General features: G+C 37.0%; 1 protein-coding gene and 1 non-coding gene across 2 annotated transcripts in view; one reads left to right on the top strand and one right to left on the bottom strand.

The window, feature by feature from the left end:
* Positions 1-17,000, bottom strand: part of TDP1 (tyrosyl-DNA phosphodiesterase 1) — a 53,900-nt gene that overhangs the window by 16,970 nt on the left and 19,930 nt on the right. Inside the window, exons 12-14 of the mRNA XM_064460551.1 lie at positions 16,208-16,274; positions 10,333-10,440; positions 8,549-8,651 (exon numbers count right to left, since the gene is read on the bottom strand). Coding sequence (XP_064316621.1) covers positions 8,549-8,651; positions 10,333-10,440; positions 16,208-16,274 — 278 coding nt within the window. The remainder of the gene's footprint in view (positions 1-8,548; positions 8,652-10,332; positions 10,441-16,207; positions 16,275-17,000) is intronic.
* Positions 1,157-1,238, top strand: TRNAL-AAG (transfer RNA leucine (anticodon AAG)). The gene has a single exon. It is a non-coding gene; the product is annotated as a tRNA-Leu (tRNA).

Genomic DNA, 17,000 nt, shown 5'->3' with positions numbered 1-17,000 from the left:
TGTTACAGTTGGAGCTCAACCTACTTTACTTTGGTTCTGGTCTAAGTTGAGCTATGACTGAAGGTGCTTGGTTTAGTTGTTTGAACTCAGCAAAAATTTGAGCAGTTCAGTTCTGATGACCACACACACACACATATACATAATGGCTAGCTGCTCTCTAATCCAAATTCATCTCATACACCCATCCCCACAGGCAACTATAAAAGAATATTTTACTTATTACCAGTGAGTATTCACCATCAAATACAGCATTTCAGAATCTGAAATACTAGTTAAGTTTTCTGTGACTGATTATCTAGATATAATTGTAGCATCTGATAGCACTAGGTAGGCAATCATGGGTAAGTTCTCAGTTTAATAGCAACTACTATATTTCTCTGAGTTTATATTTCCAAAAGCTGACTGGCTAGTACCACACTCTTCAACAGACTTTTTAGAAGATTTAAGTATTCCACAATCTTTTATACCATTTTGCAGGTCAAGCTCAGTTTATCTTACAATCTTAACAGACGCAGCAGCTGTGGGGAGAAACTAATTATTTAGAAAGCTTTCCATTAGACACTTCCAGGATTTTTCAAACAAAATAATTACTGCAACATGCTTCCCAGAACTCCACAGTCAGGTGATGAGGTTCTCTCACCATGTTTTACATGTTAAAGATGTAATTTATTTCAGCCTCTGAAAAGGAATCCCCAGCAGCTGAAAAAGCAAGCTGAACATGACTGAGAACAAAGATGGAGGAGGTGAGAAATAGAAATGGAGATAGAAAGGGAAATGCAGTTCAAACACAGGACACAATCTTTTTTTATGAACATTATTTTTTAATCAGGAGAAGCTTGTGATCTAATGTCAGCATCAGCTGATTTTTCCCTAAACACTAGAATTGTAAATGATGACAGCTGCTGCTATGTTGAGAACAACCATTCAACATGTTTCTGAGAGTCTGCAGTAACACACCAGGCCAAGACCAAGCCTCAAAGCATAAGTTCTGGAAGCATTTTAAAAACCAGACAAAAAGCTGGCAGTCAACAGATGGCAAGTGAGGAAAAATCCACTTCCAAATTTGTATTCAGCAGAAAATAGGAGGCACAAACCACAGAGCTCGTGGAGTTTTTAAGATTAGGAATATTAAGTACATGCTGTGCAAGTCCACAAGGGTAGTGTGGCCGAGCGGTCTAAGGCGCTGGATTAAGGCTCCAGTCTCTTCGGGGGCGTGGGTTCGAATCCCACCACTGCCAGGAATGTTTTAACAGCTGGATTTGATCTTCTCCAACCCAAACGATTCTTCTAACAGAATAAGTGTCATTAACTTTGTGACCAAACTGCATGAAAGAACCTGAAGAAACAGAACTATCAGAAATTGACAGCATTACATCGGAGGCCTAGGAATGCTCAGTTGTGTTTCAAAGCGCTTAATCTAGTTCGTATTCTGTATATTTTTAATTGCAAACTTTTAGAAATTCAGTTTCTAAAAATGTTAGTCTATTATTCCTAGTTCTCCATTATCTTCACCTAAGACTACACTGCCACATAGTATGTTAAAACCACACTGAACTAACAAAAGTCTTGACAACCAGACTAAGTTATCAAAGAAGCACTTTTTATGCAGAGTTAACTGCAGGGCATATACATAAGATAGATTCACAAGCTAAGCATTGCAACTTGAGTATCAGATGAGCGCAGGTACATACGGCAAGTATTAATATTTGTTCCTCTGACTACCTCCCTGTTATCAGGTGTCTCTGCAGGTACTTTCCAGTGAAGAAAGGGAAGAGAGCTGCAGTCCCTCTCCCCACTTTGCTCTCATATACACCATATCATATGACTACTGACAGGCAACTTCTTTTTTTCTGGTTGCCAGTCTTCACCTCTAAGTATCAATATTTACAGAACTGGGATGAAAAGATCTAAGTATTATCTTCTAAAATATGTATTAAATTTTACATATTCTTGCGTGTTTTAGGTGAGCTTCAATTAGGTTGTGCTCTGAGAGGTTTGAACCTCAAACATAAGACTATCTCATGCACACTGGCAGATTTTAGTACAGCCACCTGTACAGGAGCGCATATTTGCACGCTTTCTATAATTTACCTAAGACAAATACAAATTGTGAGGGCTGTAGAGAAAGCACTGTACTTACACAAAGTGTCTGTACATTGCATACATTTTAATTACGCTATTCAACAAAATCAAACTAAACTTTATCATGAAGTGTGATATATTAGAATTATGTGTCTCATGTACACATTTCTGTCAATTCTGAATGAAAAACAATCAGAGGCTATCCTACTACATATCACTTCTTAAAAAAATACAGCAGGCCAGACAGACTCAGTGAGTGACAAAAACTTTGAGATCATCACTATGTCACAGATTTATAACTGGATCTGTTTCTCTATATTTATACCTGCATCTCATGTGCACCTTTCTCCCTCTACTCAGTACCCTCCCAACCCAAATGATACAGAAGAAAAAAAAATACAGAAAAGCACTAAGAATAGTGAAACAATCTCCACACTCTTGGAGCAACTGAGCAGGCTAAGGACTCTTCAGACTAGAAAGAGATAAAGGTCTATAGAAAGAGTGGTACAGAAAAGGTGAATAGGGATCACATGGTTATTGCATCTTTCAATGCAAGAAGGGAAAATAATAAAATGAAATTAATTTTCAGAACATTGTGCTTCATGTGACATTGTTAAGTTGTGGTACTGAGAGCAGACTGTGAATGCTAGAAGCTTATAGGCATTTAAGAGAAAACAAGAGATGTTCACAGAAGAGACTATAGCTTCTAAGTCAGGAAATCTTCAGGGACAAACTAGTACATATATGCCTGCCTATTATACTTTTCCATAAGCATCTGCTTTTGGCCACAAAGTTTTGAGATGTGCCTTCGCTATAACAAAGTAAAGCCTTCTACTCCCCCAACAGTGGCTACTTTAGAGTACCCAGTGTGACAAAAAGGGAAAGATCTGGGGCCTTGGCTCTACCATTCATAGTGCACAATGGATTTTCCACAGCCAGGTCCTAGCCATTTATGCCTATTTTAATCCCAAACTTCACTGATCAGCCTTCTCCATAGGCTCTGGTTCCAAAACCAGGCCCAGAAGAATGCTATCTCAGTGTGATCCTACACTCACCTCCCTGCTCTCTGCCCCCTTGAACTTGCCCTTCCTATTTCTTCCTTGCATTAGCACTCACCTGATCATGTTGAGCTGGTTCATGGAACGACACCTCGAAAACTTGTGCAATTTGGTTTTGGTCAGCCTGGGCTGGTTTAAGGCACAAGGAATCAACTGAGCACCAGTGCCAGCACAACTAAGGGAGTGGAGACATCCATGGACAGGCTACAATCATGGTAGGGCCAACTGGTGATGTAGTTCCACATGTTAAGCCAATCTATTGCTTTGACATGTTTGAGATAAACCAGATTTCAACCTACCTTATGAGGTGGTTAATTCTCTAATAGACTGATCTGCTGAGTCAGCCAGGTACAGCAACCTACTTGTCACCAAACCAGAATGTGATCTTTAGCTGCAGCAAAGCTTCACTATATATTCTTTCTAGGCTGAAGGCCTAAGCCTGCAGCAGTTGTAGGTTTAAGGAAGAGAGGCCCTGAACAGCCAAAATGACTGCCACAATCCCAAGATTGTCAGCACCCTTTCTGCAAATCTGAACTCGCCCTAAAACTGCTCGGTGAGATCAAGGTCTTGGCCAGGTTTGTATGAGTAACTTTTGTTGTTTTGATCCACTGTATGTAAAGAAATTGGATTAATTTTGTCTAATGAGTAACTAACCACTTCAATTCCTGCTGAAGGTTCCTTTTTCACTTAATACAGTTACAAAATTTCCATAGACTTTGATGACAAAGGATGGCCCAATAGATAAAATTCTTATCTTTGAAGTTGAATTACACCTTTGAAATGAATCATTTTTGACAGATTGAGATCCCAAGGGTCAGATCCTATCACTAGAAAAATCTACTGCAGAATATCATTAGACTGAAACACAGCCTTAGAGGAAGTTATCTAAGTTATGGATGCTAAATTAAATCTCATTTAAAGATACCTGGAACCATCTTCTTGAGATGCTGACTCTTCGAGCTGCATAAAGGGAAAACTTTGCCAAAAGCATTGGTATCTACTAAAACATTACAAATGCACTTAACTAATGAAAGGCATGTCACTTTAATGACAGCAGCTTTTACAGATATGCCTGAGGAAGCCTTAAACTAATGGGTACACCACTAGCACAGTAATCATAACATGACACTTACGTGGCTGCGTATTAGCTCCAGTTCTTGGACAATTTTGCTAATTTGTACAAAACTCTAGCACTGTAAACATCAACCGGCGATTCTCAAGAAAGAAACATCTTGTATGCATTAAGCTATTTTTGGTTTTCACATATAAGATTGCCTTATGTGTGCATCATAAGCATAAATTTATGCTGCAATAAAAAAACATCAGCCATTCAAATCCTCAATGCCTACAGTTAAATTTGGGTTCAGCAGTACTTATTCACTTGTTGGCAGTGACTCTTCTTCCCGATATGTTTCTGGACTCTCTGAAAAGCCATTGGGTTCCCAAACAAACCCCCCACTTCACCCCATCCCACTCACCCCCACAATGCAGCTTACTTACACTTCTAGAACCAGGTTAGGGTACAAATGAAAGTTCAGTTTTGAAAATATTGGCCCCTAGCTTTTGCATTTGCCACTGGCTATAGGCTGTGTTTATTTTCAGCTCTAAAAAGAAATCACTAAGGAGCACAGAAACTGTATTTTTCATGACAATTTTTTCTTATTAAGAGAGACGGTGGACACTCCCAGATGAAAACCAGAACTTCATTATTGCTCTAAGGCTGACAGTTATACAGGTGTTAGGTAAGGGAGCACAGTAACACTATTACAGTCTTAAAGCCAGAAATCTTTCTAGGGGACAGTCACAACAATCGGAGGGTAGGGAGCAGTGGAGTAGATTCGTAGCAGCCAAATCCTACTTCTCTAATTAATCTGATATTACCTTGCAGGCATACTAGACAAGATTACAGTTCTTGCTCCCAGTGTATGAAATGTATTAATACCCCCTCCTTTTTGCTACTACAAACATTAAAAACAAAATAAACATCTTTCATGCCCTTACTCAATGATCAAATTTTCAGCAGTAACTCTTGTGACTCTTCTGCACTGAGGAAGTTTTGTCACTGCTTGCTGCTTCAACTAATGTCAAAATAACAGACCTATGTATCTGTAGGTGAATTTGATCTTTTCCTGAACGTAGTGGGGATCGGAACAGGAACACCCTGACTGCCTTTTCCAAAAAGCTGATCAAAAGGAAAAACCAGGATGCCAGAAGTCAAGGACTCTTACACATTTAAAAAGCAAGTGTTTTCTGGGGTTCATTTCATAAACAAATTTAGAGTATGCCTATGAATGCAGAATGCAGTAAAATTTGCTGAAAAACCTTTAAGATTCAAAGCAATGCAGCCCCCCTCCCACACCAAGGAGAATTATGTCTGGTCCCTAAACAGAGGTTTCGCAAAGAAGGGAGAGAAGAGGTCAAATTTTTGCGGTGTTTCAGCGAAACCTTTCCTCCTGTGAGAGTGGGCCCAACCAATGCCTTTTTTGCCTCTCACCCTGATGACCACAAGGCTTGAGCTTCATTAGGAACTGTTTACCCTAGAGTATTTACCAGAGCCATCCTTTACAGTTGTCATTACTAGTAGGGTACTCATATTGGATTTATAGCAGAATCTATCTCTAAATTTTCTTGTGTAAACAGGCCTGTAGGCTTCTACTAAAGGCTGGAGCAGATGCTTAGTAAGTATCCAATGTGGTTTTAATCATCAGTAAAACTTAGCTTAGACACTGCATTTAAATTTCCGTTATTTTGATGCAAGAGAAGAATAAAAACACACTTCCATTTTTAATAATTCTCAATCTCTTAAATGGCTAAATGGATTTTGGTCCAACTTCTAAGACTGGACTCCAAGCAGAAAAAAAAAACATCAATAATTTTGATCTAAACAAACACCCAGAATGATGAAGAAGCCATTAATAGCAGAAATGTCTAACTTGCTTGCAAAGAAGGTAAAGTTTTAACTTCAGATTGCTGAAATTTTCCAAGACTTGAGCACTTCAGAATCTTTCATATTTCTGATAAACAAATTTAATGCTCCCGAACAAATAATTCTCTTCATCACAATGAAGTCTGATTTTAGAAAGAAACTGAGTTAATTACTAGAACTGAGGTGCTAGAAAAACTTAAAAGAATGAGATTGAAGGCATTAAGACTTACAATTTTAGGCATTGGGAAGAAAATTCAAGATCATTTAATGCAAGTTTTGGACCTCTGAAAATGCCCCTGCTCCATATGCAAGAAATCCTGTGTAGAATACAAGATTCAGGATGAAATGCAAGCCAAATGCTCTCACAGGGGGTTTTGCAAGGTTGTTTTTTGTTTGTTTGTGGTTTATTTTTTTTAAATGAAAATTTTGCTGATTGCTCAGATCTGAAACAGGTATAGTCACTCTTGGCAAAAAGACTAACTCAATTATTCCTGATTTTCTACCCATCTGAAGTAGGTTTTCCAAAACTAGCAATGAATGGAAAAGCCAGAGTGAGAACAGGAATATTCAAATTATGTAAAATGACTGCTCAATCAGTTACGTTCATATAAAAAACTTCATCCACTATATACAATCATACCGGTACCATACATAAATCCTTTGCTTGGCGGCATCTGGAGACAACAGTAGCCAACTTCTTAGAACATTATTCTATCCCTTGAGGCCAGCTGCTGTTAACAGTCAAATCTTTTTGCACAATTTGTTTGGCCAACGCTTCATTATTCTATTATTAATGGTTTTTTAAGCAAGTGATATTTGCCCTTTAAAAAAAACCAAACAACAAACTGCACTGATACCAAAACCAATGCTTTCTACTATAGGAAGTTGAAGGATTTTTCTTGTTTCAGTCTCTAATCAACGCATTTTCTCTGAAAGTATTCTTCCACATAAACCATGCTGGAGAATGATGTCTGAGATTGTCTCCAAGGTTCACAATATGAGAGACCACACTACTACATAAACTCCTTAATAAATGTCAAGAGTGAGATAAAGGAGTTCTTTAGCTACAGCCAGAAACCATCAATCTTAATATTGTGATCTTAGGAGACTGCGATTACACAGTTATGGTAGGTAAACTTTTTTACGATATCATAATATTAGTAAATATTCATTTGGAAGTACATTACTAATCAACAGAAATGATGAAACATTACGTGAGCATCCGTGAACATTATCTAGGAAAGATGTATTCTTCATCAGAAAATATTTCTAAGGACATTAAGCATACAAATGTTTTTTCAGAAAAACTTGGAATTTCTTCTCTGGAAAAGAAGAAATTTCACACAGGAAGGAGTTTGAATCGTTTCTGATCATACACTAAGTGCTGTTGGTAACGCTTTGGTATTAGTAGGTTCACTGGAGAGAAGAAGGAATCAATAACAGGAACAAGAAACTCAGATCTCCCCACTGTCAGGCAGTAGACCTACATAAGAAAAAAACTATCTAAATAAAAAAGGGAAGCTTTTTTTTCTTAAATATGAAGCACAGTTAAGTCACAGGACTCACTACCACAGGATTCTGTAGGGGGCTAAAAACGAGCAAGAGTAGTTCAATAAGTAATTTCATGTGTTAAGAGAATAAGCCAAGTTGTGGCTACTAACCAACATGGTCTGGATACAATTTTCATCCTGGAAAGCCTGGAAATTATAGGGAACATATACTGAAGATTTATCCCATACATACTGTTTATTGTGCTAATCCCCATGGCATCTGCTACAACTGCACTAAGACTAGACTACGAGCTAGATGGACTTAGTTACCACAAGAACATTTCATGCCTGCCAGTCCTCTGCTCCACACACTAGAATAATAGTTGGTTTGGGTCAAACTTGTCTTCTACATACCAAGACTTGCTGTCACATTAGGTTTAGAAGATACAATCCTTCAGCTTGTAAACAGCCTTTTATGAAGATGTTCCTAGATTTATATCCCAGATCTTAGAAGGTGCATTTGAGAACGTGTTCTCAAAGCAGAGTTTGAGAAGAGACAGTCACATGTCTTTGCAAATGCGTTACAGGGAAAGAGCAAGAACAGCAATCAGTGCCACATTAGGAATTGTTTTTCAAGTTACAACTTGCATGACTTCATTGTGAATATGCACTCACAGACTAGTTTTAAGAAGCACTAAAGAAGAGATTTGATCATCCTTTGCAGCAACATTTAGCATATGTTACAATTTTAAACTATTATTGCCTTTCAGTAACACGACAACAGTTGCATCAATACCAAATCTGTACTTGCTAGGTAGGAAAACCGTGTGTTTCTATTTTTAAGAATACCTTGTGTAAACTCTACTTGCTATTAGCTTTCTAACCCGGAAACACAGAACCTAATAAGTAGATTATTCAGTCACATTTGCATTCATCAATATTTGCAGATTCTCAGCATATCCCAGGATCAGTACTTGAAACTATGAACTTACAAATGCTGAAGGCAAGAAAAGGACTCCAAGTTCGTAAGAACGGATCATCAGTTGGGTACCATTTTTCTCCAGAGCTCCCCAAGCTGCTTTAGATAGATTGGCACTGCAAAGAGAAACAAAGCATTTCAGTGAGGCATAATCTTCACAACAGAAAATGCTTAAGTACCACAGCTGCAGCAATGCACTTCTAGGAGGAGAACTTCACTTCAATCAGAACAGTCTTTTCATAAAAAGTGATTTGGGTGTTATTCCTTATTGCTATTTTTACAGCACAGTGGGAGTAGCAGAGACAATATATAGAAGGGTATTCATAGAACACATGTGGATAATTATACAAGCCTACTTGTGCCATACAGATCTACAAGACAAACTCAGCCTTTTGAACCTTCTCTGCACATTTCAGAAAGGAACTTGGTATTGGTAAACAGCTTCAATTTGATAACTTATGAAGATTAAAGGCTAGCTCAATTATGACTAGTTACATTATAATACATTTAGTACAGAATATTTTTGGAAGTGTTAAACAATATCTTTTGCTCCTGGCATTTTGTTCTTGGATATATTTATGAAAACAAGTATTTATTGAAGATGCATTTGTGTTTAATGGGTTGTTGAGCACCACATTATAGTTCACCCTTCATCAGTATCTCCTATGAAGTAGACCAAGTTGGGAGTGAAAAAAAATAAAAGCAATTCGGTTGTCAAAACCCACAGATATAAAAAATAAAAATATATAAAATATTTTATATTTTATAAAAAATAAAAAATAAGAAGCTTAAACACTGTTTTAACTGACAGACACACTGGATGCTTTTTCATAGTAACAAATGGTGGAATTGAAGAAACATGAGAAAAAAATAAAAGCAACCATGTATTTCTGTATTAGATGGACTCAGCATTACATTTGAAGGACTCAAATCTTTTAAAGAACACCTTAATCACTATTACTATTGTAGGCAACAGTATCAGTGAGTGATGAAATTTAAAGAGCCAGAACATAAGGAGGAAAAAAAGATTAAAAAGTAACGGACTGTCTAAAAGAAAGCATACAAAGATCATGAGCTATAGTAAATAGGGTTGGACAAAAATCAGTTTTGAAAAAACTGAAAAATATCTATTTTTCTTCACAATAAGACATTCTCCCCTCACATCAAGAAATTTCTTGCTCCCTCATTTGGCTTCTTTAAAAACCAAACAATAGAAATACAAAGCTAGACTACTGACCAACTCAATCTGACAGATCAGATTCCAAACATTAGGCATCTACGTGTTTTGTAACAGTAAGGCAGCACAAGGATAAACTTAGGATTAACCCATATCTATTTCATACAAACCAGCACATTCATGTACAGCACAGGTTAAAGAAACTCAACTCAAGGTTTAAACTTCAGTTTAAACCATCAACTTCAGTTGATGCTGAACCCCAAAATTGGAGTTACAGCTCAGACAAGACTTCGGTATGATAATCAACAGTGCCTGACATAATCATTTCACTTGCAGACCCAAAAGGGGCAATGCAATGAAGAAATATTAAGTATTGCAAAAATTCATATCACTACATATAGTAGTATGAGGATTATGGCAGTAACTCACCTGGGCCTGCAATTGACAAGGACTTTAAATATCACAGAATCACAGAATGGTGGGGGTTGGAAGGGACCTCTGGAGATGATCTTGTCCAACGCCCCTGCTTGAGCAGGCACACCTAGAGCAGGGGGCACAGGAACGCATCCAGGCGAGTTTTGACTTTTTTTTAAGTGAGAGGTATATAGTTAGTTGTTTACCTTGTAACTAAGAACCATGCAATCTTCTGGAAGTCAGGAGAGGGTCTCATGTATGTCTTAATGTGAGGTATAGCATGACTTCGACCTGAGATTTCTGCTGACCATTTGCTAGGGGAAAAAAAAAGGAATTCTTTTCATATACAGTTTTATTTTAAAGTCTAAAAAATATGTGCCATTACTACAGTGCCATGTTTTCAGAAATACTACCCTATACTTTTAACACTTAATACTCTTTTCCCCCTACAGAAAGGCTGAAAATACCTTAACTGAATTTTTAATCCTGAAGCCTAATCTTACTAGAAGCCAGGAGGGCAGGATTTTTTTTCCTTTACAAACAAACCAGACAGATATTCTCCTCAGTGCATCAGGCTCTCCTAACAGGTTTTTCCATTCCTTCATTCCAGCTAGCACTCAAGAAACTAAGTCCAAACTTCCAGCCAATATTTATTCTTTGAATACTATCAATGGTTATGCCTTTAAGCAAAGGAGCTTGGCACCAAGTTAAACCTCACCAAATTCCCCAAGCTCATTACAATTTATTATGCATGAAGTAGAGGCAGGGAGCAACTGATACATTGTTGACACTACCCTTCCTTTCCCCTTTTCTGTGCCCCTAACCCACTGAGAAATTTGAGGGCTTAAGAGAGTAGAGATCATCCGCATGTATATATATAAAAACCTGTTTAAAACAACAAGCCATTGCTGGTGTAATTCAGCACCAATGTTACAGAACTAAACTGTAAGCAAGCGGTAAATATATGTACATAACTGAAGGTACATAACCATGGTATTTAGAAGCACTTTGCACTCACAGCTGTTAATCCTCACTCAAAATCAGGAAGAAAGCTTCCAAATACACCTTCCTCCACCCAGACACTTTTCTTTCCTCAGTTCGGAATATAATAGGCTCTGATTTTGGTTGCCAGAGTCTTGTTTCCCTAATTTAGCATTCTCTTTTAAAAGGCAAATAAAAAAGAATCAATAAGCTCTGAAAAACCTCTAAGTGAACTGTGTTCATTTAAACGCCTAAGAAGATTGAAGTGGAATGGCTGGAATTATTTACCTAAGTTGACTTTCACGACTAACTTTCACATGAGTTAAGTCAAGAGGCTTTGCAGTTCAAGGGTCAAGACATACCTACTTTAACAACCCTATCCTCTGATGAAGGAAAGAAAACTCTTTCTGGGAACTAGTTCTATATTCCTAATGGGCAAGAGCTTAAACACTCTATGCATGTTCAGAGCAAACTGACATCCTTATATTTTGATGCAAGCCACAATGAAGTCTGATTTTGAAGAACAGACTGAGATATATGATACAGAAACAGCTAACTAAACTTGTGTTTCCCTACACTTTACATACAGGCAGGTTGTAAGTCTATATACTATAACTCAACAATTCTTGTTAATAGCTTTTATCTCACAACTGACAGTTTAGGCAAACGTTATCTTTAAGTTTAAGGCACAAAAAGAGTTAGGGAACTCCAGTAACACTGCAGAAATGATAAACAGGAAAAACAGTAGAATTGGGAGTTGAACACTGCTTTTCTTTAGGTCTCATTGCCTTACTCAAGGACAGACTTCTCCACCCACTATTAACTGTAATAATTTTGAGATACTATCTCGGTCTACTGCCTTTTTGCCTCCTTATCATCTTTGACAGATAAAATTAAGTACAGTGTTTTAGCAGGAGTACTATCACTTCTCCATTTACATTCTACAGTAATCTAATTGCAGTTAGTTTCAGTTACAAGTGATTGAAACTGGTATTCCAGAAAGTTAAAATCAGAATATATTTTGGCTGTATTTTCTTTAATATAATGGAACAAATATGTAAGGAGAAAAAGAGGAAAGAAAGTGGTTATGTTCTTCAATCAGGTTTAGTTGTTTTTGTGTTTTTTGTTTTGTTTTGTGTTTTTTGTTTGTTTGTTTGTTTGTTTTAAATAATTACCTCATTGAAAAACTCAGATGCTTTTAGTAAAAGCATTATTAGCAAAGAATATTTAAGAAATGTTTTCCCTTCAGCCTAAAGGACAGCTTATCTCCAGACTGCGTAATAGAATAATAAACCCAAAGAACCAGAAGTGGTTTCAGATGGGTACAATATCTCATTTAATCTATTCTTAACACAGCTAAATTTCAGCTTCACCATGGAACTTTCCTGGCATATTTCAGAAGTAAAAAAAGCCAAAACAGATTACAAAAAGCCCAAGATAAAATACAAGTCCAGTTGCTTTGCACAGCAAGGATGAGAGTGTATGTCAATATAACAATTTCAGGCTACTTCTAGTCAAATAGGCTTAACACATTTTAAGCTGTAAACTTTTCACCAGAATGCAGCTGGCAGAGGATGTACGCAGGACTGATCTCATGCTACAGTAAACTTCAGGCATATTCAGTCTCAGAGATAAATATGGTAAGTTAAATGAAGCCAGCTTTGAGAAATTTTATGGAGCAAAACCACAGCTTGAAGTAGTTATCTTTTTGGCTGTTAGAGGTCATGGTACCATGTAAACTAAAAGCTCAAGTGTGGGGTGAGAAAAAGGAGTTATGTGAGCAGGTGTTATCAGAATTTGAACATTAAAACATAAAAACCTTTCAGGTTTTTTTTATTCTTTTACACTCCTAGGACTAGAACTCCTTATCACTAATACAGCTTAACTCTGACTTTAGACCACTAATCCTGACATTTTTACTAGTAACTTGCTGCTACTTCCTCCCTCCCAGTCTTTTGTGGAGTCAGCAGCTTTTCTTTTTAATTACACAGACTCTAACATGATGATTAGGTGCATCAAATTAAAAAGGTAATCTACTTTCCAACTCTTAAAATGCAACAGCTTTTGCCCCTCCTATCCCTTCATTTTTCCAATAACTATTTCTGAGTTTTACATCATTTAGGGTTTTTGTGGAAAGGAAGTGGGAAAAAATGTTCTCTACCATGAATAAGGTATCTTTTGCAATATAGAAAATACTTTGCACTCACGTACGCTGCACTACAAATGTGAATACTTACAGGTTGTTGCTTTCCCACTTGCAAAATGTCAGAACTATTTTTAAAATGTTTCATAAATATTTGGTTTACTCTGCAGTGAAAATTTGAGTTTGGAAAGGAGACTACTCTGCAATCACAGTGCATTTAGCTGGAAGACATACAGTAAGTATCAACTGCCACCAAAGTCTGATATTTCTGGCACAAATGAGGTAAAGGCGCAGACACAGGCCCCTTTATAAGTGGAGCTACTGAGACAGAGAAGCCAGACAATCCTAACATCCTGAAAATTAATCTGTGCAGACATGCTCAACCCATAAGCAGAGCCAGGAATAACTCGTTTTCTACATCACCACCTCTTTCATCATTTAGTTCTTTTTTCAAATAGTGTATGGGTTTTCCATCTCAACATCCTGGCAACAAGGCTTTAGCATAGTTAAAAAAACTCACACCATTAGTCTCAACCATAAGAGAACAGCAGGTCCTCTGTGTACATGCTCCATACTTCTCATCTTTTATGATGTTAGGTGAACCATACTGTAGTTCTTGGAACTGAGAAGGAAGATAATTATTCTTCGAAACTCTACAGGCCTAAAGAATACATAAAGCTCTAATACAGACACGATTATGGACTTGTCAACAGCAAGTCAAACAAGCTCTTTTTGAACAAATTTCTTCCATTCTTTGAAAATAAAAATTTATCAAGGTAACTGCACAAACATGAGGCATGCAGTATTAAGAGTCAATCAATTAAAATGAGCATTAAAATACAATGTTTTATGTACTGCTAAAGCTGATCAACTGTTTCAAAAGCAGCAATTAGCAGAAATCATTAAGCATTGCAAATCCCTCCTTATCAATGAGTAATAAGGAATACTGAAAGGAAAAAACAGCAACCCTACCAGAGAGAAAGCTGAGCAAATTGCACCATTTACACAGTAGCTAATCTAACAAAGCAGTCTAGTAATAATTTGCTATGATCAGAAAAGTGAAATCAATATTAAGTTTAGTCACCTTATTCTTTTGAGAAATTACTTTTAGACATTTGAGAAGTTACAATTCAGAGCTGCATTACAGGTTAGTTAAATACACTCAACTGGCAGAAGAGAGAGAAAAGCAGTCCACAGACAAAAACTGTATGCCCAGCAAAGAAGTTCTACCTCTTTGGGTGAGACTACAGGACACCATTTTCCAACTCCATTAATCACTCCCTACTTGTAAAAAGGAGCTATTATTTCTCCTTTACCGTAAGTATAAACTATTTCTCTTCTTTCAACTCTGGTAGGATCCCTAAGTTCTTGCTGGTTTTGTATAATTTTCCAGTGAGGTAAACACAAATTCCTCTAACCCTTCTGCTGCCCAAAGCTTTGCATTAAGGCAAGTCTTTAAAATAGCTCATCTTATATGTAACTCTGTTGAAACAGGACCTACTAATTTCTGTCTGTCTCAGGCTACCACAGATAAGAAGCTGCTATATGTTACCTGCTCTATGGTAACAGCTTACATGTGGGCTCTCCTCAAGGGCTAGTGTCTTGTATTACTGCAGGGTAAGAATCTGCATCTGGGTAGTCACTACAGAGCAGTTATGCAGGGCCACTTGTCATCAGCAACCAATCCAACAGATGAATTCAAAACTGCTGTTTTGCTGCCAGAGCAGGACCATACTATGCCCAATGGAGATAAGCATGTGGGTGTTTTCTCATTAAACAAGACTAAAACAATGAATGGTCTCGTTACTTGATAATGTTCTGTGCACTAAGAGACTAACAAAAAACCATTATGTTTTTCTTCCAATAAGATTCTTATAAGGTATATGCTTACAGAAACCTGAATTAAGGCTGCATAAGCACCCCCAGTTTTATTATCTCCTCACTTTCTGAATCATGACTGAACAATCTTTAAGTCTTGAAGGTGTTCGTAGCTTTCTTGATTTGCTGAATGTGCTCAGAGGGCACACTTCAAACGCAGGAGAGACAAAGCCTCACATACTTTCTGTTTCAGTTCCACTGCTTGGACATTGACCAGCAAGGCTCACAGCGGCAACCACGTTCACTCCAGAATGGAGGATGCTCTCTGCAACTAGCAATTGTATTCTCAGCTGTCTGAATACATACACAACTTTACAAACTTTTACTTAGATATGGGTAAAATATCTTAACAGTGCAACTTCCACCTAGAAGAGTTAAAAGTTTCTGGTGAAAGGGATGGGGAGCTGTGGTCTTGTAAAAAGTTACCAGATTTTTTTTTTTTTGATCTGCGCAAAACAATTTTTCCCATTGTTCTGAAAACATGCTTAAGTTTTCAAAGATTCAGCCAGAGGGAGACATCTGGCATGGAATGTGTTAGAATGTTAGATTTTGGCAATATTAATAGCAAGTGAAAACAAAAGTTCTTAATGGAAAATGCCAGGCACCTTTAACAAAATATGATATTACCATAAGGGACTGAGAAAAGCAAAAAAAAAAAAAAGTCCTAACCCTGTTGTGGCTCAGCTGAAATCCTGTTAACACCAAGGCAGAAGTGGAAAAGTGAAATACAACTCTAACAAAAAAAGAAAAATAAAAAGTAAAAGGAGGAGTAACATTATTCCAGTTCAGAGAAGGAAAGCTGAAACAAAACTTTACAGAAGCCAAAATCTGGTAGTGTCCTCCATTAGCAACAGTATCCCATATAATTTTTACAGGTAAATAGCACATTTTGACTATGCTTTGGAGATAAGACCAGCAGATAAAGAACTAAAGGCTTTTATTTTAAGGAGTTTAAGAACATGATGCTTCTGATCATTTCCCCTTAATTTGCTTTTAATACTCAAACATTACAACATTGAAAGTTTAAACATGCAGTCTAAGAAGAAAAAAAGAAACCCAAAGAATTGAGTTCTACTTACTGAAAATAGGAATGCAACCACAGCTGTTTCTGTGCTGTCTGTATACTGTATGGAAGTGAACCACCAGCTTAAAGAAAAAAAAAAAAAAACACAACATGTACACAGGGCTTTTGCGAAACATTCTAAAAGCAGCAAGCGTCTTGGGGAATAAGTTACTCATACTATCCTCATGACTTATTTTCAAAAAATTATTAAATGCTCCAGTAGTATAAAACGGTATATAGGTTCACTTTTCTTTCATTCTTATAATTTAGCAAGTTCCTAAACACTATGTATCAGATTTACATTAGGAAAAAAGAGAAAGAGTATACAGGCTATAGAATTAAGTCCTCTTAGAGGACAGATATTTATGGGTAATTTTTTGTATGATAACACTTGATATCAACAGATTGGAATCATTACCCACACAAGGTAGAGGAAATACAACAAATAGCTTTCAGCAAAAAAACCCCAAACAAACAAACACTATTTTAAAGAGCAAAAACTTCTCTGATGAAATGGTATTTGTATTGATTTGGTCTTTGGCTAAAGCGTGTTGTGATTTCTTGAAAGGAATCTAACAAAGAAGAATCAGCCATGGCATACTGAGTACTATTAGTGTTGTGCATTAAAAACATGATGCAAAACCTACTGTATTTAACCTGTCCTAAGACACCATAAGGACCTGTTACAAAAGCTTTACTACTCTCAGGGATGCACTAACTGCAGGAGCACACAGAGCTGTTCATTTGCACAGAGTCATGTAATTCACCAAGTTATTTCACAAGATGTAAGAAATGACAGTAAGGAGTCA

Source organism: Phalacrocorax carbo, chromosome 9, assembly GCF_963921805.1.
Source record: "Phalacrocorax carbo chromosome 9, bPhaCar2.1, whole genome shotgun sequence".
Lineage (NCBI taxonomy): Eukaryota > Metazoa > Chordata > Aves > Suliformes > Phalacrocoracidae > Phalacrocorax > Phalacrocorax carbo.
This window is presented reverse-complemented; position numbering and strand designations above follow the sequence as displayed.